The 24856-nt window shown below is 37.2% G+C and overlaps 2 protein-coding genes across 2 annotated transcripts in view; one reads left to right on the forward strand and one right to left on the reverse strand.

Annotated features, from left to right (window-relative positions):
• HIBCH (3-hydroxyisobutyryl-CoA hydrolase) overlaps nucleotides 1-5504 on the forward strand; it is a 103324-nt gene extending 97820 nt beyond the window's left edge. The window contains exon 14 of the mRNA XM_051986009.1: nucleotides 5183-5504. Coding sequence (XP_051841969.1) covers nucleotides 5183-5298 — 116 coding nt within the window. The 3' untranslated portion in view covers nucleotides 5299-5504. The remainder of the gene's footprint in view (nucleotides 1-5182) is intronic.
• A 6283-nt stretch (nucleotides 5505-11787) lies between these two features.
• Nucleotides 11788-24856, reverse strand: part of C3H2orf88 (chromosome 3 C2orf88 homolog) — a 49712-nt gene continuing 36643 nt past the window's right edge. The window contains exon 5 of the mRNA XM_051986010.1: nucleotides 11788-17012. Within this exon, the coding sequence (XP_051841970.1) occupies nucleotides 16579-16851 (273 nt within the window). The 5' untranslated portion in view covers nucleotides 16852-17012 and the 3' untranslated portion in view covers nucleotides 11788-16578. The remainder of the gene's footprint in view (nucleotides 17013-24856) is intronic.

Here is a 24856-nt window from a genome sequence, read left to right on the forward strand (position 1 = left end):
TTTTATTGCTTGTGGAACACCCATATTTACAAAAGCTTGTATAAGAATTCAGTGACTACTTGGGTACTCTCTTTTGCTGCTAGTATTGCAAAAGTGAATCCTGAAAAGGTGTCTACTACAACGTGGATAAAAGACAGGCAACCAAAAGATTTATAATGGGTCACATTCATTTGCCAAATTTCATTGGGTCTGAAACCATGAGGATTCTACCCTGGAGGGAGCATAGGAGCATAGAAAGGAAGGCAAGCTGCACAGGTTTTTACTATACCCCTAGCTTCCTCTCTTGTTATCCCAAACTGCAAACGTAAAGCTTGAGCAACCTGATGATATTTAGAAAGATTCTTGGGTTTCCTGAATAAAGGAATATTGGTTAACATGGTTAGAAGGCTATCTGCCTTTGAATTTCCATCAAAAATAGGACCTGGAAGTCCATTATGAGAGTGAACATGCAAGATATAAATCTTACCTGGATGTTTTCTCACTTGCTCTTGAAGTTCCTTAAAGAGCTGATATTAGAGGCTACACATTTTATTTGGGCTGTGGCAATTCTTTGTACCACACATACTGAATAGGCTGAATCAGAAGTTATATTTATATCTTCTAGATAATAAGAGCCAGAATGATTGCAAACAATTCATTCTGCTGAATGGACTGAAAAGGAATTCTGACTATTCTCTTTATAGTTAAGTTATGAGAGTATACAGCACAAATGTTATGTTTGGATGCATCTGTAAAGATAAGTTTGTCCTTTGAGAGGAACCTTAGAAACCTTTTTTTCAAAAGTCAAGTGCCAATTATGTAATAGCCGGGTTATCTTTAATGGAGACCAGTGTGTAAAATTTGGAGCTGTGGCAATACAATTTGCCACTCTGGGATGGTTTTACAGTATATATTAATTTGTGCATTGGTATAAAAGATGTATATCTTGTCAGGTCTTATCCCAAATAATTATACTGCTCTCTTAATGGCTTTAATAAAATTCTAGCCACAAGCACTGGGTAAGGAGTAAGGCTTTGTTCTGGTTGTGTTCACCCACTCTATCACACTGTCTCCTTAATGAAGAACTGCTGTGGATGCCTCTTTTGTAGCAAAAACTGTTATTTCCAAGGGTTTCTGAGTGACAATCTCTCAGACCACTTTGGATAAAGCCAATTCAACTTCTCCCAAAGCCTTTGCGCTTCTTTTGTAAGCTGACGTGGTGAGTTTAAAGCAATGTCTCCCCTTAAAATGTCATATAATGGCTGTGATTGATAAGTAGTTAAGCCTAACACTGGAAGCATCCATTGGATATCAATTTCTGAAAGTCATTTAAGGTGTTCAACTTCTCTGTTCTTAAAGAAAATTTTTGTACTGTAAGCACTTTAGGGTATACTTCATATCCTAAATATTGAAAAGGAACATGTCTTTGAATTTTTTCTGGAGCCATATATAATTTGTAGTTCCATAGTGTTTCTATGGTTTTTTATAAACATGCTTCTAACATTTACTCCTCAGGTTCACATCCCAAGATATCATCCATGTAATGTAACAACATAACTTTTGAAAATGCTTTTCTTACTGGAGTAGGAGCAGCAGCCACATACATTTGACACATAGTAGGGCTGCTTTTCATTCCCTGTGGCAAAACTGTCCATTCATATCTTTTATAAGGCTCAGCTAAGTTAATGCTGGGCACTGAAAACACAAATCTTTTCATAATCCTCCTTATCTAGAGGGATAGAATAGAAACAATCCTTAATGTCTATAACCCAAAGAGGCCATTCTCTAGGCAATTGAGTAGGAGATGGAAGTCCAAGCTGAAGAGTTCCCATAGTTTCCATTATTCACTTACTTTTCTCAAATCAGTCAACATCCTCCATTTTCCAGATTTCTTTTTTTACAACAAATATAGGGAAATTCCAAGGACTTAGAGAAAGTTGTAAGTATTCTTGGTCAAGTTGCTCCTATACTATATCTGATAAGGCCTGAATTTTATCACTTGCTAAGGGCCACTGTTCTATCCACACTGGTGTATCAGTTTTCCAGTAAATGGGAAGAGGTGAAAGTGTTGGCAGGCCTACAGCAACAGCCTTGCCTAAAAAATCGAAGTACTCATTTGTAATCCTAATTGTTATAAAATGTCTCTTCCCCACAGATTGATGGGGATTTTTTTCAACTACAAAAGGAATAAAAACTCTTGTTTCGCCTTCAAAAGTCCATCTCAAAGGGGTAGCCCTAGCTCCAGCTGCTGTTGATCCTCCTACGCCAGATATGTAGGTGTCTGCCTTAATCTTTGGCCAGTATGATCTGCACCTGTGTCTACCAATCCTAATGGTATGCCATTTATATAGATAGTGAGCATAGGTCGGTCAGCTTTCACAGCTGCTGGATTTTGTTGTTTGGAGTCAAAATCTGGGCAACTATCACCAGATTGCCTGTTAGGAGTCTGTATCAGTAAACCTGATGCTACTACTTCTCCTGGTTGATAAGTGATGTATTGTTTACCTGTATTAGTGACTGGGATATTATCTACACATTCCTCTGTTTCCCACATCAGTGTATGGATGGACACTGTTTTGTAAGCACTTTCACGAGGTGAAATGGTCAAGCTTACTGTGCCTGGAGGCAAGGGATGCATAAACTGGACAGAGACAGATTTCACCCCTCTAGGGAATATCTCAGCTGTCCCAGCTGCATACCATTCTATTCTCCCCAATTGTAATCCCTTTCTCCCATCATGTTGCTTTTTGGCTGATTGGTCATATCTGAGTACTGAACTTCTAAGACTCTCTGACTGCAACACTGGCCGCCATCGTGTCCCAAGTATTTTTTGCCTGGGGTCCTGAAGCCGAGCCCCGCTTCCTGTTTCCCTGAATCAATCTACATTCTGATGCCCAATGGAAGCTTCTGTTGCATTTTGGACATGGGGTTTTGGGTCTTGTTTTCCCATCCTGTTTTCTCACTCTATCTCTATGCCAACATTGAGCTTTCAGATGACCTACTTTACGATATTGAAAGCATTGATGAGTCTCTCTGGAAGTCTCTTGCCAAAAAGGATCCTGTCTTCCCATGTTCTGCATCATAGCCTGGGTATAAAAGTTATTTGTATCCACTGTGGCACAGCATCTTATGATCTCCTCTAAAGGAGCATCCTTGTGTAGTCCTAGTATAATTCTTCTACAACCCTCATTCGCATTTTCCTGAGCAAGTTGCCTTATAATTTCTGTTGCTGTGTTTTCACCAATAGTTCATATGACAACTGTCTGCAAACGTCCCACGAAATCATCAAAGGGTTCATTTGGATCTTGCTCTATTTTCGTGAAGGCTTCCCCTCGATCTTTTCCTGGGAGGGATCCCCCCATGTTTTGATAGCACAGAAGCAATTTGTTCATATGCTGCTGTAGGATAATTAATCTGCGCTAAAGTGTCTGCATAAAAACCTAAACTTGCTAGTTGATCAAAGGTGACTGGTATTAACTCCAGGTTGCCTATTTCGTTGGGTTTATATTCTGCAGAAGTTCATTATACTCAGAAAGCCACAACAAGTTTGTCCAGGTTCTAAATATGTCCTTGCTATAGATTTCTAGTCACTAGGGGTTAAAATTTCATAAGCCAAAATCTCTAATACCATCTTAACATAAGATGATGTAGACCCATAAAGAGTGCAAGCCTTTTTCAGATCTTTGATAATTTCCAGATTAAAAGGAGTTTATCTTCTTCTTTTTTGACCTGAAGAGTCAAAACTCTTCAATCACAGAGTATGCTTCTATTCTCAAATCAGATGTATCCTGTCCTTCCTCTTTAGCTTTAACTAATGCCATTTGTAATTGTGTCATAGTGGGTGAGCAGAGTTTCTCTATGGGAGGTGGTGATGGTGTCACTGCCCCTCCCACTCCTCCTCCTTCTTCCACCCAGGAAGACGAAATTGAGGGGGGAAGATCAAGAAATGGGGAATGCCCTAAGGGTTCCTGCTGAGAAGCACCACACTCCTTAATTTAATCAGCACTCTACTTAACTCCTTTCTTGTCTAATTCTTCATACTTTTCAGCTGCTTTGTCAGTACCATCTCCTTCCTGCTCTTAATTATTTTTCCTTATTTTAAAACTTGTGGGATTCCTTAAAGACAATTGTATTATGTTGTATATATAGAATGTTTCTTCAGGAATTGAATCAGGACCATTATCGTTGTAATATTCAAATAGTTGCTCTCCCACTAGTTTCCACTTATCTGACTCTAATTTTTCTTCCTTAGAGAAACAAGGAGACGTGCACTTTAATATTTCTAAGAGTCCAATGATCTGCTTTCCAAGTTACCAACAAACCTTGATTCTTTATTAACCTAACTATGCATGCTACACACTTCCCTTGTGGTGGGGAAGGCTCTTTTCTTAGTATTTGCCCAATTTTAGCTGAAAAACAAAAGTGACTAGTTTAGCCCTAATCAAAGTTTCCTGCTTGTCTATTTTTGTACTCACCCTATTTCCGGGTCACAGGGACTTCTCCACTGAACTTATGATCATGTCAGTTGAACTGCTGAGTGAAAGTCCCTATGTCCAGAGCCTCAAAATGTAGTGTGCTTCTTTCAGGGCCCCATGTTGGGCGCCAAAATGTAATGTCCAGGCTATCTTTCTGGAGGTCCTCTGGATGGGCCTTGATCTCAGCAGGATAGTCACCACTAGGATGGTCAGGAATAGAGTCTAAAGTCTTTATTGTCCCTTTCACAATCTGTGACCTTTACAATCTGTTCACTCTGATTCTGTCTCCAGTTCTCTCAGCCCTTAAATACCCTATTATAATTACATCATTACAGCATACTGAGTATATGCCAACTAGAGTGATTATATCATTATATAAAACTAGAATGATTATATCATTATGTCATACTAGATATGTGTGAACTAGAGAAGCATTATCTCATCAGTTCCACTGAGTAAACACCTTGTTTTAAGTATCCTTGTTTCAAGTATACTTCTCTAGAGTTTTGGCCCTCTATACTTTTGCTTTAAAATTATTAAAAATATGTTCCAAGTGTTCTATTATCAGCACTCAGAAATCAAGAATGACAAGCCTTTTCAGAGTTTAACCTAGAAAACAAATTATATAAATACATTAAGTATAAACTTTTTAGGAAAATTATCTTTGATAATTAAAGTCTGGTATGGATATGTAAAGATATACTTATATCTTCCTTTTTTCTTGGCAGTTTTGATCGAAAAAGACCAGAACCCTAAGTGGAAGCCAGCCAAATTAGAAGAAATAACTGATGAATTTCTGAATGACTGCTTTAAGTCATTGGGAAGTGATGATCTCAAATTTTAACTGCAATGACTGACCTTTCTCAGAACTTATTATGAGCACACAAGAAAAAACAGAAAGTAGAGACTCTTTGGATTGGAAAAATCAGCTCAATTTGATGTGACCAGTGTTTTTTATTCTATGATAGTGTGATTTCTATTCATTGATTATCTTGTATAGTATTATATGTAAACTGTGTTGAATAAAGTTTTTTGAAAAGACTGTGATAATTTGTGTTTTGATGGCAATTCTCCAAAGATATCTCTTTTTGCTTCAAGAAAGGTAAATTATTGCATCTTGTCATGCTTTAAAAATATTTAAGGGGGCACCTAGGTGGCGTAGTGGATAGAGCATCAGCCTGAAGTCAGAAGGACATGAGTTCAAATGTGGCCTCAGACACTTAACACTTCCTTAGCTGTGTGACTCTGGGCAAGTCACTTACCTCAATTGCCTCAACAAAAACAAATAAATATTAAGGGATAAAACTTTTAACATGATCATGATACTCTTGGTACTTCTTGATCTCTGTGTAGCAGTGACACTCTTGCAATTCTGTTTTACACAACACTTTCTCCACTCCATGTTCTTGTGACACTTATCCCTCTCTTAGATGTCTGTCTCAGTTTTCTTTTACCTAGATCATCATCAGTGTTCTCCTACCTGTGGATGTATCTTAAATCTCTGTCCTAGGTCTCCTTTTCTTTCCCTCTGTACCATTCTCAATGATTACATTGGCTCCTTACATCTATTTTTTGCAAAGGACTTTCAGTTCTTTCTATCCAACCTTACATGTACTTTTGAGTAATAGTCCCACATCACTAACAGTCTAGTGGATACTTCTAAATGGTATCATGCAGGATTTCAAACCCAGCCTTCTTCCTAATTGTCCCTGTTCTATTGAGGATATCATCAGGATTTCAACCTCAGCATCATCTTTGATTCCTTACTCTTCAACACTTACATCTAATCAGTTGCTGAGTCTTGTACATTCTTCCTCCTTAGCATCTGTTCTCCTCCCCACCTCCCTGACTAGATCCCATTCACTTTTTACCTGGACTCTTAAAATAACCTCCTAATTGGTGTCTCCCAAGTCTCTTCTCTTCCCCAGTCCATTTTCCATATAGCTATCAGTCATATTCAGGAGCCAAGATCCCAGCATGTAGTTTTGTGCTCCAGGTTGCTCCCTGTAGGAGAAAATGCAAATGTATCTTCCATTTAAAGACCTTAAATCTTTAGATAGATATTTTTGAATTCTAAGTATTTTAAAGGATTTCATTTATGATTTTCCTTTCATAGAATCACTAAATTGGAATAGGCCACCTAGTCAAATCCACAAAAAGGATTCTATTTTTTAGTTATGCTGTCCTTCACTTGAGGATCACACTCACATATATGGAAATGAAGAATTTAGGCTTAAATCCCAAGTCTCTGCTTATCAGTCATGTGACACTGGAAAAGGGTCCTCATCTCTCTGGGTCTTCTGCAAAAAGAAGGCCCCCAGATGACCCCAGAGGCCCTTCACACCCTATATCTATGATTCTGGGATTTCTCAGAATTTTCTTTTGTATTGATCACATTATTAGGAAGCATTTCCTTTTATCAAATCTAAATCTCTTGTTCTATAACTTCTCTCAATCCCATTGCTCTGTATTTTGTCCTTTGGAGTTAAACACAGGTACTCAAATCCATTTTCTACATAGTGGCCCTTCTTTTAAAGAAAGAAAATTATCATATTCCTCCATAATTATCCAGATGAAACAGCCCTGTTTTCTTTAATCATATGATGAGATCTCAAAATGCTTTGCCAGCTTGATTACTTTTAAACATTATTATCAGTGAATTCCCTAAAATATAATTTTTCTCTTGATTGAAATTGTTTTTCTGTGCCAAGAATTTCTTTCTTAAGAACTTCCATTTCTCCTCAGCTGATTTCATGGAATTGTGTCATTTCCACAGCACAACCCTTTGAAATGTGCTGTGGCCCCAAACCCAGAATTCATACTTGGACCGTGATAACTTTCCTCTGCTGAGATGGAGTAGTTACTTTTCCCCAAAGTACCCATGATTCACATCTCAGCAATCAGTTCCTCTCTACTGCTGAGAATCAGAATCAGAAAGATGTTCTGCCTTGTTACTACCTCTACTTTTTGTATGAGTGTGTATGTATGTATGTATTTATGATGTATTTAGACGGATCTCCTCAAGTCTCCTGCCAAGTAGCCAGCCTCTAGTGGGAGTGGAAGAGGGATCATGACCATTATACCCAATATATCGCTCGCCTGATCCTCTGGCCACCTTAAGAGAAGGTGGTCTTACACGTCATTCCCTGTATACCCTCTGCTTTATCTCCATGAGTCTCCTACCTGGTTTCCAGCCTCAGGTAAGAATGGAAGTGGGGAAAAAGAAGGTCCTATTACGATCATGCGCCATGAATCTGCTGCCTGATCTCCAGCCTCTGGAGGGAGGAAGGGAAGTGCTATGCCATCATATCAGTTTCTCACCATTGAGACTACAGGAGAGGGTGCCATTTCATTTAGTCCCCAGTTTGGTCTCCTGCCTAGGAGGGGAAAGGAGGAGTATCGCCATTCTTTCTGAACTGTCTGAGACTCTGAAAGGACTCCTCCAAGAATTGACTTTGAAATCTCTATAAAATATTCACAAAAATGATTAACAGATTTCTCCCCCTAGTCATACCTTCCCCATCTCAGTCATTCTGAAACCCCTTAGGTCATCACTCAAATCTCATTTTGCATCCTCCACTACTCTATTTATTATCATTCTCCTCAACCTTAACCAAATTCCCAACAAAAAGCTACCAACTTCTTTCACTGTGTCCTCTGGAATGCCTGCTCCTTAAATAACAAAGTTGCTTTCATCTTAAATCTTTTCTTTCAGGAGCCCAGGGCTTGGCCAACCTCTTCCAGCAGGAACCTGCATTTTCACTTTTTCCTCCAATGGAGATGGGAAAAGTGAAATACTATTTGTTTCCTATAACCATCCATGCCCAAGTTTTTTGCCTATCATTATCATTCAGTAACACTTCCTCCTTTGACTTTTACATAATTTACAACTACAGACATAAAGGACACTCCTTTTTTCTCAATGAATTCAATTCCTGGATCACACTTCTGTCTCCCCTCCAAACCCTGCCTGCATATTAGGGAGCTTCAACATTACACATTGATGTGAACAATATATACCTTCAAACACCCTCACCCTTCACCAGCTTACTCATTTTCCATGATACCCTCTCTCCCTCCTCCCCCCCCCCCCATCTCACCTCAACTACACACAAAGCTCTTGCTATTTGATCTTGCCATTAACTGAAATTTCCTCATCTGATCACAATCTCTGGTCATTTTGTCTTTTCCTTTTGCCTTCTATCACCTGCTCTTGTAGTCTCTGATTCCTCAGTTTTCTCCAAGGTCATTGTACCTACATGATCTACCTTTTTCTCCTTTTGATATAAGCTGTGTCCCCTTTAATCTTTGGGGGGATAAGGGTTAGAAAGGAATCTTTGGGGGAAGGGTAGTCTTGGATCTCAAACACGCCTGGCCTCTGGGAGGAGTCCCACCTTTCTATAGGGGAAACTCCCAGATAAGTAATCCCATTCAACTGGAAATCTTGGCCTGGGGCATGTTCAACCTCCTCTATTGAGTTGAAGATTAGTCCATCCAACTGCTCTCCAGCTCAGGGCCAGGGCAAACCCAATAGAACCAGGGACCTGTCAATCTATCACTACTAATTCCTCAGTGTAAACCCATTTTAGCATATTTAGCAAAAATATCCTAACAGGATTTTGCCTACTAAGAAAGCTGTCTTCTTAGTGTATTAAAATCACTTTTGCCACAAACTTCAGGTCTTTCACAAAGACCAGGGGGATCTCACACCTCCACACTTTACCTTAGTGAACCACAGTTCAATTCTCTCCTGTCCTTGAATCCTTTACTCTCTAATTGTATTTCTGCTTATGTCCAAGCTTCAGCCTTAGATCATTCTCTCTATCTGTTGCCTTTGCTCTTAACATGTGTGACCATCCTGACATGATTCACAACAAACTTCTGTTACCTAGCCTCAAATGCAGTATGTCATAAGAGTCCTGGGAAATAAAGTCAGGGAAACCTAAAATCAGATTTCAACCTGTGACATTAAATGTATGATCTTGGGTAAATCACCTAGCCATTATGTTCCCCTGACAACTTCTTAGAACTTAATCACTGAGACAAAAATGATTTGTCATGGTGACAAAATCCCTGATCCTACATATATCATTCCAATGTCTATACGATTGTGGTATTTCTCTAATTCCTCATTTATTTCCTCATTCTGTTCAGGCAGTCTCCAGCCTAATAGTAATATTAAGATGCCCCCAGATTGCTTCTTTAGTTCTTCTATTTCCTCATGTAAACTTATCTTTTAAATGTATTAAGCTATTCTGTCCAACATCTTTTTACCTTTTTCCTTGTAAATAAGGCATACCTTTGCAGCATCATATTCCAGTCACAGGCTGTATTTTACCAAACCTTAGTAACACCTAATGAAATCAACTTGCCTTGTTCTTATACTTTTTGAATTTGTATATGACATTTGAGGCCACTGGTATCTATTACTGGCTCTTTTCCTAGATTTTGTGACTGTGTTAATTTATACACTTATGATATATTTTGAAGTTATCTTAAAAGTCATTGTACATATCAATTCTCCCTTTGCACCTGAATATTTTTGGAATTTCCTTTTTTTTATCCTCCTATCCCATTACTCCTGTAGAATTCTCTCTTTAATTAAGTAAAATGTGACAAAGTTCTATCTACCTATAGTGATTCTAAGCCTTGTAGGTAGGATGAAATGTTTGAAAAACTTTTCTCATTTATCACACACATTTTGATTTTTTGAGGTCACAACCATTTTGATGAAATCAAAAAAGATTTGATACTTTTGATTTTTTTTCCTGGTCACTTTCTTCTAAGAGCAGCATTCAGAAGTACAGTGATTTCAGGGGGAACAGTCAGTGACAGGTTCTCAGGATGGATTTCATATCAAATCAATGACCCAGAAAAATGACTGAGCTTAGCTAACACTTGAAAGAAAGCCTTTGTTCTAGACATCATAATCTAAGGGGGTGGCCTAACTGTGGTTAGCCAGACATAAGGAGAAAGTACAATAGTTGACATGACTGTATTTTCCCCAAATCTAGTTCTCTAAAACAAACTATGGCAAATTTTGTGCTGTCATTGTAATCCAAAATTGAGGTCTAATACAAGAGTACTTGGAGACTCTGGGAATTCTGTGGCAAGCGATTTCTCCTGATCTCAGGGTCTGAGGTTGGGGGTCCCTGACCTGGTTTCAAGACCTGGTTAGTTGTTCACAGTTTGACATCAAGGCTGACTCTAGCTGGTGTTTCTGGCTGTTCCCAGGAACATGGGCTGATGTCACATGCAGCCTTTGTTCCCATAGAAGGATCAAATCCAGAAGATGAAGTCAGATGAAAACAAGAGAGCTTTTTGTTCAAAAAGGCCTTGGTGTGATTGGCATTGACGGAAGAGAAACTAAAACTGTAAAAGCCATTTCTGAAGGTGAGAAAAGATATAAAAGAATAAATGGTAAGTTCCACTGCCAGAGAAAGGCTTAATTCAGAGGACTGCAATCTTATGATCAGAGGTCAGTTCTGCTGGGGAGCCCAGAGGACAAAGCATGGCCTGGAATCAGGAAAACTTGAATTTAAATCTAGCCTCAGACACTTAACTATAGCTGTATAATCTTGGGCAGGTCACTTAACTTTTATTTACCTCAATTTCCTCATTTGTAAAATGGGGATCATAACACCACCTATCCTCCTAGGATTTTTGTTAGGATCAAATGAGATAATATATGTTATATAAATGTTAGCTATTTTTCTTCATTTTGTCAGCAGGTATATTATTCCCCTTCATAGTAAAATTCAAATTTCAAGAAAGCATCAAGGATGAGATTCAGAGAATGATGGAAAAAGAAGGGACTGTAGGGATCATCTGTTCCAGGGCTTCTTAAACTTTTTCCCATTATGACCTCTTTTTGCCCAAGAAATTTTTACTTTACACTGAATATATACACATATAAAACAGATATACAAATCAAACATTTACTGATTATTAAATAATAATTTTGTGATCCCAGTTTAAGAAGCTTTGATTTACTCCAGCTCCTTTTATTTTAGTTTGTAGTTGATAGCATTTTTCCTCCAGATCTCATATCAGTGCTAAGGAAAATAGGCTCAAATATCACAGTAATGAAAATGTTTATTTGCATGTTTAAATTTTACTTAGAAGTTCTTATAGTGGTCTTTCAGATGATCTTAGAAATTATTTTCAGAACAGCTAAGCTGATTTATACTCACTTTTTTGTGTGTGTGTGTGGAGAGATGGGGTCATTTCTGCATTCCTGAAAAAGATGTGAAGTCCTCTTATGTTAAGAACAAATGCCAAGCACACAACTAAGTTGATTGCTTATTTTAATTGAATAAAAACTTGCAACTAATTAATGGCAACTGAATTTTATTGTACAGTTTCAAAGAAAATGTTTTCACAAAAATATTTGTAAAAATATACTATCATATATACACTTCAGTCAAGGGGATATGAAGGAACTCGCCAATGTTTAACAAATCAACAACTAGTTTAACAACTCAAAAAGCAGTCAATGCTTGTGAGCCAATTCAGGCTTTAGTAAATACAGACCCTACTCAGGCACATGATTATAGTCTAGGACAATGGCATTGCTTCTGTTTAATTAAGAGAAAGAAGTTGTATAGGAGGTGATTTTTGGGGGTACTGAATCTCATTTATAAAGTGTCGCTGGCATTTCTAACGACAACAAAAAAAATTTTGTCTCAAATCTAATCACTGTAAAATGATAGCCAGTATCATGTGAATATCATGCTACTTCATTTATTCTTCATGCTACTTTAAAAATGACTATAATTCCATTTTATGACTAATTATTCTTATAGTATTCCTTTGGGGGAGATATAATATCCTCCTCCTTTTACTTTTCCTCCCATCCAAAATTGTGCTTTTGATACTAATAAACCAGGGGCAGTTTGTAAAGAGATGCTAAGGCAGTTGGCAATCAAGGACTTTGTAAATGATCTGAAAGGTAGGAAAATAAGCATGTTGAATTTGTGGACACATAGTGGGTTGGATAAGTGAGGAATTACCATATTTCCCTGGGCACTGTACTGTTCCAAGGACTGTCACTCAGTTATTTTTATCAATCTGTTATGCCTCTACCTTCCCATGCCTAGATTTTTCTGAGTGAATGAGTTCATTCTAAATCCAATATATATAAAATAGAATTTTTTAAGTGACAAAAGCTTGGGAATGGAAGAAAAGAAATGCTATTCTACACTCTAAATGTATTGCCTTCATTTATAGTATAGAAAGCTGCCTTATCTTCAACAACACCTGTGGCCATCTTCTTCCTCCTTTTCCATAACCTCCTCCCCACTCCTGTCCCATCCCATCCCTTCCAATTTTATCCCAAGGCTGAATTAAATAGCCTTTTTAAATAGCCAGTAACTCATATGGCCTCCTTCTTCTGTATATCTGTTTCCTTCTCAAAAGACATCTGATCCTGACTTCTTGGATGCTTTGCTGTTGATTTATTTCATGTTTCTGGCTGATCTCATAGGATCTAGGAGAGGAAGGAGCATTAGAAAGAAGACAATCTAGTCTGAAGTATTTGTTTCACAGATGAAGGAACAATCTAGAGAGATGAAGACTCTTGCCTGAGAGAATCAATGAAGGACAGGAGTCCAACATGAAAGTATGAAAGAAAACAAACAGAGTGAAAAGACTTCTGCAGAGATAATTGATCCATCTTATAACTAATTCATATGATCCATGTTATATACCATGGGATATGGCCTAGAGAAACTTCTATGAAAGAGTATCCTTGATAATCCTAAGAGCCAGAGGATCTGAGGTGCCAAAATGAGGTTGCACTGTCTGTTATTTAGTTCTGTGTGTATATTATGCACACACATGCTGACCAATAGTAGCTGACCAATAGGATGTATGTGTGAGTTCATATATGTGTTGCACATATTTATATAAGCAATAACTCAGCAACAGACAATACAACTTTATTTAGGCACCTCAGACTCCTTTGGCTCTTAGGTTTCCCAAAGCTACATTGTCAAAAAAAAAAAGTTTCTCTTAACCCCTCTCCCATGAAATGTAATATTCAGATAATATTGCAGAGGCAACATGGTCAAATACAGAGAGTTGAATTTAGTCAAAACACCTAGATATGAATCCTGGCTCTCTTCCTTTCCATCTGTGTGTTCTTGGTAAAATTATTTCATCTCCTCAGGTTTTAATTTCTTCATTTATAAAAATGAAAGGGAATCTAGAATAAACTCTAAGATCTTGCAGCCTGTGGAATTACTTATGAAGAACTTTCCTGGATCAGTTCATGCCTGCAGTGTTGTATTGTGCAAAACACCTGGAAAGAGCTCTCACGTTGTGCTGAAGTACATATGGTTCAGGCATAAGGATAGAGATTGGATTTTTAAATAACTTTTGTCTTGGAAAGGCCTTCCTGATAGATGCTCATTTATTTATCATCCCAGATGCTAATTTTTTTTTCTTCACCCACCAAAAACCAGGGAACTGAAACAAATATAACAGTTTTAGAACTATGAGATCACATAGATGGACCCAAAGTACAGATAGATAGATATACTGTAGGAAGAGGTTATACTGTGGAAATGAGGTGAGAAAAGCCATTAAATAACCTTGTCTAGTTGCCACAACCCTAGCTAACTCTATCTCTGTCCCTGTGTCTCTCTGTCTCTATGTACACACACACACACACACACACACACGTACGTATGCATATGTAGCGCATACATATATATAGATATATATTTATATATCTATATATATATACACACACGTGTGTATATTTGTATTTTTAAAAATTTTTGCTCATTTCTCCAAATTTTATCAATTCCTTGACATTCTTAAACTTTCAAGGGCACTATGGAAAAATGAAATGGTGATATACAAAAACTAAATGTGTTTTGTAGTTTAGATGTAACATGTTAATTAAAAGCAGCTACTCTGAGGCTTTGGTTCTAACTTTAAGCACGTGTAAAAATTTTTTCACCAGGAATTTACCACTCTTGCAAATATTGTTATCAGTTGGAGCTGACACACATTCTTTTTAGCATCAGATCTACAAACCTCAATCCCTTCTGTGAACAGGAATCATCTACATTTCCCTTGATTGCAGCTGTAATAGTAGGGAAAATGGAATGTTAAGAATCATACACTCCTAAAAAAAGGGCCTAGGTGGCATATTTTTTATTGATCATGGGGTCCAAAATGCAACTGGACTTAATGTGCAAGATAACATCAATAATAAAGGTGACTAAGCACTCATTTTTAAAGAAATCCACTTTGTAGGATTCTCTTGTGTTTCAAGGTAATATTTTTAAGTGAGTAGAGGTATCTTTTTTTTTTCCTGCCTGCTCTGCCACGTAGGATACACATAATCTTGATTTACATGCTATATCCTTGTCTTTTCCTTCTCTTTAAATTTGATTGAGGGAAATGGAAGTGGCTCATATTTTGGTGCTAGATTGTAGCAAAGCATGGCCCTTATCTATTCCTCTATGGTTAGTCCTACAATTAATACCCGACTTTTATTACAGTGCTTTAAACAAATGATCTGGAAAATGTGTGCTTAATAAAGAAACCATCCATGCCCTCCCCCATACCCATTAAACCGGACAGGGAATAAACTTGCTAAAAAGCTAGTACACTTGGAACACTGGAGTTGGCTCATGACCATACAAATAAATGATTCATTTGGAAGTTTTCTTGTTAAGATTTTGGTAGCTGCTTCCTTGGAAAAGTCTTCGAGTGTTTTGCCATAAGATGCTCACTCATCAGCATTTTAGTTTTCCAAAACAGGTCTGTGAAAGTGACAGAAGGAAACAGTTGCAAGGCACCCAAACAAATCACATCAGCTTAGGCGAATAGTACTATAGCTTATGTCTATAAGTCCCTCACAATCTATTCTTTTGTATAAATAGGGAAACATGTTCATTTATGCTGATAGGTATAACCCAATATACCCCATAAAATAAATTCATACCTTCACTAAAACAAGTATTAGACCCACTTGGCACATGGCCAGGCTAGCTTGGTAAGTAAGGTTAGTAAGGAGGAAACAGAACTTAATGGATTTTTAAATTTGTTTTTTAAAGATTTAAGCTCTTGATGCTTACCATTCTCATTTATTACACTAGCCAACCACAATCCTTTTGGGAACTTCCTTGATTTTTAGACTCCATAGAAGCTTTTAGAACAGCAATTAGGCAAGGTTCTAGAGAGAAGAAGTCTTGCCTGCTCCAGCCCTCTGAAATCAATTTATGAAAACTCAACGCAAATTCAGCATCAAGTCTGATGTTCTCCACCTGAGGATGCTATAACCCACTTGCTCATTTAGTTTTAGCATTTCCTGTCACCTTAAGATCTGGTGTTTTCCATCATTTTAGAGTTTGAAATAAGTGATTTATGCATAGAGTGTTCAAGGAATTTGATCATGTATGTGGTTTGTGTGTGGATCCTAAGGAACACTCAAAAATTAATTGATAAGTGCTTTTCTTTAATGCATTTGAGAAGTTTTGTTAAGGGAAATCCTTAAGGGCCTCTTCAAAAATGAACTTTTTCATGATAAAAAGCACATAGATTCTTTTTAACTGTCTATTTCTGGAGCAAGCAAAGGCTACTCATGAATGGATAAAGGAACCCAAAATGTGGTGTTATGGAAACATTCCCTTTCATATTGATGATTTTTGCTTGGAGAATAGTTAAGCATTATGAGATAGTGGAGCTAAAAGCATTCTTAAAAAAAAAAAAAACTGCCATGAACACTGGTGTTTTTCATTCTTTGGTGATCCGCAGGGAGTGACAAGATTGTCTCAGGATTGTAGGAGCGCAGCCAGTTAAATGTGTCAGGGCTGCGGGAAGCCATTTGGCCATTTAAACTCCACCCAACTACAATCCAAGGTAAACAAGGCAGAAAACAAAACATTCTTGACCTAGTGCTGATCATAATAGATGTTCCATTTTTAAAGTACCCTACTCTCCCATCAAAGCAATGGTGATACCAACATTAAAAAACATTTTACATGGAGCTGGAGTTCTATGTACTTAATCACCCCAATTTTTGCTTTCTTCTGTTTGTGAACTAGCACCAGCGCACACTGTTTAAACCTAGTTTCACAGTCATCATTCTCCAGTGAGTCAGGGAGACTCAGGGCACTGTCTCACTCTCAATGTATGGGATGTCCCCATACCTGCTGTCATTGGCCGCCCACTGCTTCACTGCTTCATCCATGATTTCCTGGGACAGACGATGGGCGTACTCCAACACCACCAACCTGGTGGAAGAATCCTTCACAACCTCTGATCTGACAGAAACCATTGAAGACTTTTCGGTTGGAAATCTCTCCTCACTGTCCGGTCTCTTCACGGTTGAGATCGTGTTTGGAAAAGGGAAAGTTTGCTTTGACTTTATGCAGCCCATAGCCTCAGGAATCAGAAAAGGAAGGAGGAAGATGTCCACAGCTACTTTAGCAGCATCTTTGCAATATCTCTGACAGCTAATGTGATTGCTTAACCAGCGTTTTTCCTTCTAGGAGCAGGAATCGATAACTCCTTTCTCCACTCTTCTCATTTATAGTTTATCTGTCAAAAGAACAAGGGTTCAATTTGAGGTTACAGAATGTTTGAGGACTGAACATTGTATGATGCTCTAACACCTCTGTTACTTTTATGATGAAGAAGTGATATAAGACATAGAAATGACGTTTTGCAGGTAGAAGGAAAATAAATAGAATTATTCACTCTGTAAGAGTTAGAATTAAATTTTTTAAATTACCTGTCAAAATGGTAAAGATATTAAGCTTTGATTATAGGCTAATTATTGTTGTTTTTCCCTTTTTTCTTTAAGCAAAACTGCAAGATTTTTAGCTGGTGAAGAGATGTTGATACTATTGGGGGGGAAAAGGAAGAATGTTCTTAATATATAGACATAAAAATGTAACTATTTCATCATTGATCACAACTAGTATTGGACTTGAAAGGGGCCTTAACTGGCCACCTGATCTAATTCAAGCCTAAAGAATTCTTAAATCTTAGGAAGTTTTTCCCTAAGCCTAAATTTGCACTTCTGCTCTTTGCTTCTAATTCTGTCCTTTGATATCTGTCCCTTCTTCCTTCCAAGTCTAATCTCTCTTCCTGGAGAATGGCCCTTCAAATATTTGAAGATATGTCATGTCTTCAACTTCCCAACTCCTTCCTTAATTTAAGCTTTCTTTTTAGATTATATATCCCCTATTGTTTCAGTGAATCCTCATATGGTTAGATCATAAAATCTTCATTTACCTTTTTTATATGCCCAGAGCCTGGCCCAGAAGAGGCACTTAATAAAGAGTGGTTTGATTGCCACAGCATAAACTCAAAGGTCTTTACCATATGGACCTGGGTGTGCTGTAGCTCATTGATGTCTTTAATAAATGTGCTGCCCAAGAACCAAACACTCTCAGTGTGGTCTGACCAGGACAGAGTAAGGGAGTTTTCAGTGATGACCCCACTTCCTCCCTCGGGGTTATCCTTCTCTCCCTTTCAACTCAGATTCTGATCAGTAAATTAATTTCTCTCATTTGACAATGTTCACAACTTTTCAGTATTCTCCTAAATAGCTAAATCTTGGGCAAAAGATTCAAGGGAAAGAAACTTAAGGATAATCTATTGCCTAGAATATGAACCATGACTCAAATCCATCTGATAGCTCCAAAAATATATGTTGGGAAAAACTCAGCTGTCTTCCCAGTTCCCATCTATCCATTCTTTCCCCTCAAACTACAAAGGTAGAAGCTGACTGAGAATCTATGACAATATACAGGTTTGTGTGTGTCTGTCTCATGACTGAGCTCTAGCAGGTTCCCACTTTGTGTAATGCTCCAAAATTCAGATTTTTCAAGTGAACCAACAGGAGTTGCTAAATTCTCCTTATCATTTTATTAAACATTTAAACTAAACATTTAACCATATTCAATTATAGTAAATTATTTCCTTTGGGGTTTATTTCCTACATGAAGATTCTGAAAGAAATAGATAATTTTTTCATAGAGTTAAAATGAAGTCATTTTAAAAACCCAAAGTGTCACATCTTCAAATATTATCAAAAGGGATGTATTAAAAGCTGTCATACTGGGCTACTGAAGGAATGTGAAATTTTTAGCTTGAAAAAGGAAAAAAAATACTTGGCATGTATATGAAAGAGTAACAATCCAAAGTGGAGGCCAACTGCATAACCCCAAAGGGTGGGTGGGATCAACTAAATTGAAGATGACATCCCATAATAGGCAATTGTATGTTTATTTCCAAGGTCCTTTCCAGCTCTATGATCAGCAAATCTTACCGTCTTAATAAAAGGTAAATATGAAGGAAAAGTTTCAGTTGAAAAAAAATGAATGGGCTTCCTCCCATTGGAAGCATTCAGCAGTTAGGAAGCATTCAGCAGTTAACTCTCCTGCACTGGAAGATTAGACTAAACCTATCTCTAAGGTCCCTTCCAATCAGATGTATGCTGGAGCTAGCTCATACATACTCTCAAGAGAGCTGAATGTTAAATTTTCAGTATAAGAACTTATATCTCAAAATTGGCAAACTCTTGAAATTGGAATTTGATTTAATTTGTTGATTGTCTAAATTTTTAAAAGTCCAATGTTAGTCATATATTAATAATTCAAGCTAATCTTAGGAGTCTGTATCCTTTTTTTTTGGAAAACCAATTATAAAAGATCTACCAGAATACCACTGCTTTCAATACTGCAAAATTATTTCATGGGATCTGTGCCAGAACTTGGAGGAAGAAATCCAAGTTAGAGAATAAAGTATCATTCTGACTCACTTAACATTATCAAATAAGAGAGTAAATAATGTCCTTTCCATATGCTTTGTTAGCTAAACAGGTGGCTCTCTTCCACAGGGAATTCAAGATCTTTTCCTGAAAGGAGTTGATTGGTAGTTACAAGGAAGCTGATTTCAGCTCAACCTAGGAAAAAAACCTTCCAATCACCAAAGTTATCCAAAAAATGGATCACTGGACCAGTTATATACAGGAGAGAATTAATTATATCAAAGGAGGATTGATAACAAGATGCTTATAGCCTGGACAAGCAGAGACTTGGAGGGAATTGAGACCTTAGAAGATCACATAACTTCACCCAACCACTTTGTATTTTACAGCATGCTTCAGATACTCTAAAGGTTGTCAGTTAGAAAGAAGGATTAGACTTATTTTGTGTAGCTTCTTGAATGTGTGAAGTTTAATGACAGATGAAAAATCATAGTCACTATATCTGGGGGATTAGAGGGAGGCCACTGGAAGAAAGCAGACTAAGTTCTAGGGCAACATTTTGTGATCTTACAAGGCAAAAGTAGACAAATAAAAGCTTCCAACTCTAAAGAGATTTCTATGGCTTTTACAAATTGCTTGGCTGTATATTCCTACCAGCAAGAACTACACAAAGCTTTTTTGTTTGTTTCTGTTTTTCTTTAAACTTTCCAGCTTTCATCTAGAGCCATATTAAAAATATGAAGCAATAAATCACCAAAGAGAAGATAAAACTATTACAACTATTTGCATAATACCTTTGTAAGCTACTTGTAATTTGAGGTTAGAAGAAGTATGTAATAGGATCACTTTATTAATCAGGTAAATCTTAAAGGAGTGTAAGAGATATGATAAGGACATGCAATCCAACAGGAATCTGGAGCCCAGGGTTGTAGATGGTGAAGTAGTTTTATCTGTATAATTCTAGAGGGCAGGCCCAGGGCCAATGGATGGAGTTGACAGGGAAGCCTGGTACAAAACACAGGCAACACAGGTCTTGGGAGCATAAGAGATACCTCGCTACAATTTCACGGAGCATCTTGAGAATTAAAATAGAATTCCTGCTCTGAGGTATTAAAGTCTAAAATGACCAATGTGATGTCATTGTAAGGCACACATGAAATTAATAGATGCCATCTCAGGAGAAGCAAAGTATAATTACTTTCTGTACTAACCAGTGCTATATCTTATCTTTGTTACCAACATGGTACCTAAAGGAGTCACTAAAAAAAAAAGCAGAATTTTCCTTGTAGCCACTGAGAACTAAGATGCCTTACAAATGGTAAACAAACAAGTTTTTTGTTTATCTTTTTAATTTACCAATAATGTGAAAGAATTCTTAGACTAAAAATCACGAACACCATGGATTTTAATTATCTCAGTTACCACATCCTGAAGGCCTTTCTATGATTGCTCACCTTGCATACTACAGCTCATTATTGAGCTCTTTTCATTTTAAAAGTCCTGTTTTTTATATAGCTTGAATTCTCTACTTGTCAACTTTTAGGGAAACTATATTAAGGTTTCTTATTTCATATTATTTTATATTCCTACTATCATTCTTCCATCTACTTGTAGATTGATTCAGGTCTCTAAAAGGACCACTGGCAAAGCCACTCCTTTCCTAAATGGTCAGAGAGGTCCCCTTCCCCCCAATACATGACTGTGCTGGTCACCAGTCCTTGGGACACTGAGTTCCATATGCTTCACTAAACATACTTTGGTATTACATAAATGCCAAGTACCATTGAGAGTATCCTATGAAAATTTTATACACAGACACTATCACAACTTCTTTTTTAATGAGCAAACAAATGTCTGTAGGTCACATTTCCCGATGAGTCCTTAGCCAAACCTTACTCCAAATGGGAATCGACATCCATAGGGATATTGATGGCTTTGAGGCTATGTATACAGGTGGCACCAAGTATGCAGATTCAAACCTCAGTAATCCAAGCCTCCTTCAGAGTTATCTCCATGATCTGGATCTGAACCACAATACAATACACAGGGCCACAACAAAGCAGAAGGCATACTACATACCCACAGAATGAGCCTCCTTCTTCACCTTCCGTGTTACTCTGATATTACTGTTTACAGACTACCTGCAACAAATAGAAGGAAATTCAAAGAAACAAAAAGAGGGGTGGGGAGAGTTTCCACATGCCTAGTATTTCTCATGTCATCACAGAAAGCCAATCCTAGCACTCTTAGTATACTTGTAAGCACAAGCTATAAATAAATGTTCTAGTTTCAGTTTGTGGGCCCTTCCCCTTAACCAGCTGTGAATCTTATGTTTGTCAATGGAAGGGAAGGCTCTGTCTTCACTAGCCCCTAGATTGTAGAGGCAGTGCTGGATGCTTCCCCAAATATTTACTACTCCCCCCCAAAAAAATCCAGGCCCTAGACTCATCACATTTGTATGCTCTTGTCACATCCCTGTTTTGTAGTAGCTTGGGCAGAGGTCACCCCTGTGTAGTAACAATAGCAAAAGACCAGATCTGACTAGTAATTGCCTAATAATCCAGTCGAAAACGGTCATTGATATGCCACAGGTTATCAAAGCAGTTCTGAGACAAGAGGGCTACTATAGAACTGAAAAACATTTTGATTGACAAGCTGCTCAAAAATTTTAAGTGAAAGCAGGTAGTTCAAATCTTGCCTTAATCAAAAGTGATCCTGGCAAGTCACATCACTCTGCCTCCATTCTTCACTTGGAAAATGTAGATAATAACATACACCTCCCAGGGTGGTTGTGAAGACCAAATGAGACAAGTTAGTACTCTGTAAACCTTTAAAAAGTATTTAAATGCTATTTATTCTTGCTATTTTTATTATAGAGATCAACAGTCTCCTTTGGATTTTCACAATTAATGAGAAATTCTTAAATTCTTAAAACATAGTTAAAAGTCTAACTTTTAATTTTAAATATCTCACTGAAGACCAGCCTGTATTTCATAATCATTAATCCATTGACAAGTCCTCAACAAAAGGCTGGTTTGTTATATATGATATATGTTGCTGTTATTTTTTATAGTATTTCATACTGTAGGAGGATTGACTCCAAGGAATGTATTAACCATTAATCTAAGTCAACAATCCAACAGGTTATTTGGTTGCTTCCTAGGACAGTATGTGCCAAATACATGAGATGTTTCAGGTTCCTGTGGGTATTTTGTATTCATCTTGTTAAAATGGGACAAATTGGTTGATTGCATCACATTTCAATTTCTAATATACTAAATTCTGAGTTCATTTCCCATGGCCTTTTAGTTTACTTGACAAAAGATAATAAAACTGGCATGTATATAATAATAAACAACAACAAAAAAATAGAAATCCATTTTTTCTCAACTTCATATAACTTCAGGACTATTCTTCTTTGATTCTCCCTTTAAAGAACTGAAAGTTAAAAGATCTCTTTACCACTAAAAGTGAACATTTAGACAGCACAATGAATGTAATGAAAAATCATGCTGCATTTGAGTTATGAGAAACTGCAAAATGATGTTATCCTACTTCCTAGTTCACATGCCTACAAAGGACTCATACTTTGTTTTTCTTGAGATCAAGTGTCCTTTGCACTTGCCAAAATACTAAAGTGACTCCCTCTCAGCGTGTGAAGTGGAATGGTAAAAGAATTCTTTTTTCCAAACATTTTTTAAGGTGCTCTATGAAGACACTGAACACTCTTTAACAGTAAGAACATTAAGTACTAAGCCACAAACAACATCTTAAGTTGTAAGAGAGGGAGCACAAGGGGACTCCCTGGACTACAGGGCCAGTAAACTAATCTGTCTTCATCAGGTCTTTAGAGGAAGCAATAAACCCCTTCTGGAGATATGACCCTGCTAAACTTCCTTAGGCTCACAGCTAGGTTTGAGTGGAAAACTGGCCTCAGGACCCAAAGCAAAAATACCTGGACGTAAACTGGGCCTAAACCATACTAGAAAAGGGAATTCTAGACATGTTGTAGAAGTAACTATTTCTCTGCAAAGCACATAAACTAATGAAAGTTCTTATTCAAATATATTTTGCAGACTGGTACTTATCTCTTAATCTTCATCCTTTACTCCACAGTCTGAAAAATAAAGCAGGTCTGCAAAGCTAAACTAAACATAAGTGCATAGCATGGCTACAGATGTAGGAGTTGGTCAAAGAATTTCACTGAGTTATTGAAAATTCTGTAAAAACAAACCAGGTCTTCTACTCAGCTAAGACTTTCAAGAAAATGTAATGGGGACCTGGCCCATCCAGAGACTAACTTCATGAGAGACTATCACATGTATGGACTCCCTCAAATAAGAAGAAACTCATGCTTTGCTTTCTGCAGCTAGGAAAAAAAAAATTTCTTCTCAGCTTCCTGGAAAAAATGTACACAGCTAAAAGTACAGTGTATATGATAATTATCTAAGAGTTACAAAGGTACATCACAGCAGAGATTTATCAACTTTTCCTTCCAAAACAAAGATGTGTGCAATTGCTCACAGTTGGGGTGTAGAGATAATTATTTCCTCAAGTGCCCAGGAGAAAGCAGAGGTTTTTTTTTTTTTTTTTTTGTCCAAATCTACAAATATTCATGGAAATATCTACTAACAATTAACAAAATCTACTAATATTCACAGAAATATCTATGAGTTTAATACCTAGTAGACAAAGGTGTAGACAGTTAATATGTCCAACTACATTAATGGTACAACTACATTTTTTGAAAAATAAATTTTTATGCTATCTTTTGTTTCTATGTTACCTAAAATTTTTCCTGTATCCCTTCTTTTCCCAGAAAGACAATCATATAATAAAGAATTCTACTCTATTTTACATGGGGAGAAAATAAAAGACTCAGAGAAGGGAATGCTTTGTCCAGGGAATATTACAGATAGTGCACAGAAGAGCTGGGATTTAAATCAGGGTACATTCATTCCCAAGTGATTTCATAAATGTTTTGGTTCTTATATCACAGTATTTAATCTCTTTCTCCCCTCCTCCAAACTTGCAACCTAAAAACACCTGGCATTTGAGTCCCATGTAAGCTTTATCTGATCTATCAAGGCACTGCCACATCTTACTTTCTCCTAAATTCACAAGGATTTCTAAGTAGGTGGAGCAACAACCAGATATAGCACCCAACACTAACCCCTTCCTCTCCCAATTTGATTTAAAGTAGTGAAGCCAGATTTTTTTATTTGGGGTAATGTAGATATCCCTGATCCAAGCTGTCTATTCCCCTCCCAAGCTGGGTCAGAGACTTAACTACTCATTGATGCACACTATCTCCCCTCCACCAACAGTTTTCATTTTCTGGGATATAACTCCATTTCTCTAAAAAAGGTGTTGAATTTGGAATCAGAAAATCTAGATTCAAATCCTTTTAAGATATATGTGTGGCTTTGGAAATGTAACTTAATAACAATAAGAACAACAACAATAATAGCATTTATATAACACCTTGTGTTTTTCAAAGCAGTTTACAAATATCCCATGCAACAACCTTGAGAGATGGGCTATTATTATCATCATTTTACATTTGAGAAAACTGAAGCAAACAGATTTAATGACTTACTTGCCCAGGATCACACAGCTGGTAAATGTCTAAGGCTAAATTTGAACTCAGGTCTTTGGACTTCAG

This window comes from Antechinus flavipes, chromosome 3, assembly GCF_016432865.1.
Source record: "Antechinus flavipes isolate AdamAnt ecotype Samford, QLD, Australia chromosome 3, AdamAnt_v2, whole genome shotgun sequence".
Classification (NCBI taxonomy): Eukaryota; Metazoa; Chordata; class Mammalia; order Dasyuromorphia; family Dasyuridae; genus Antechinus; species Antechinus flavipes.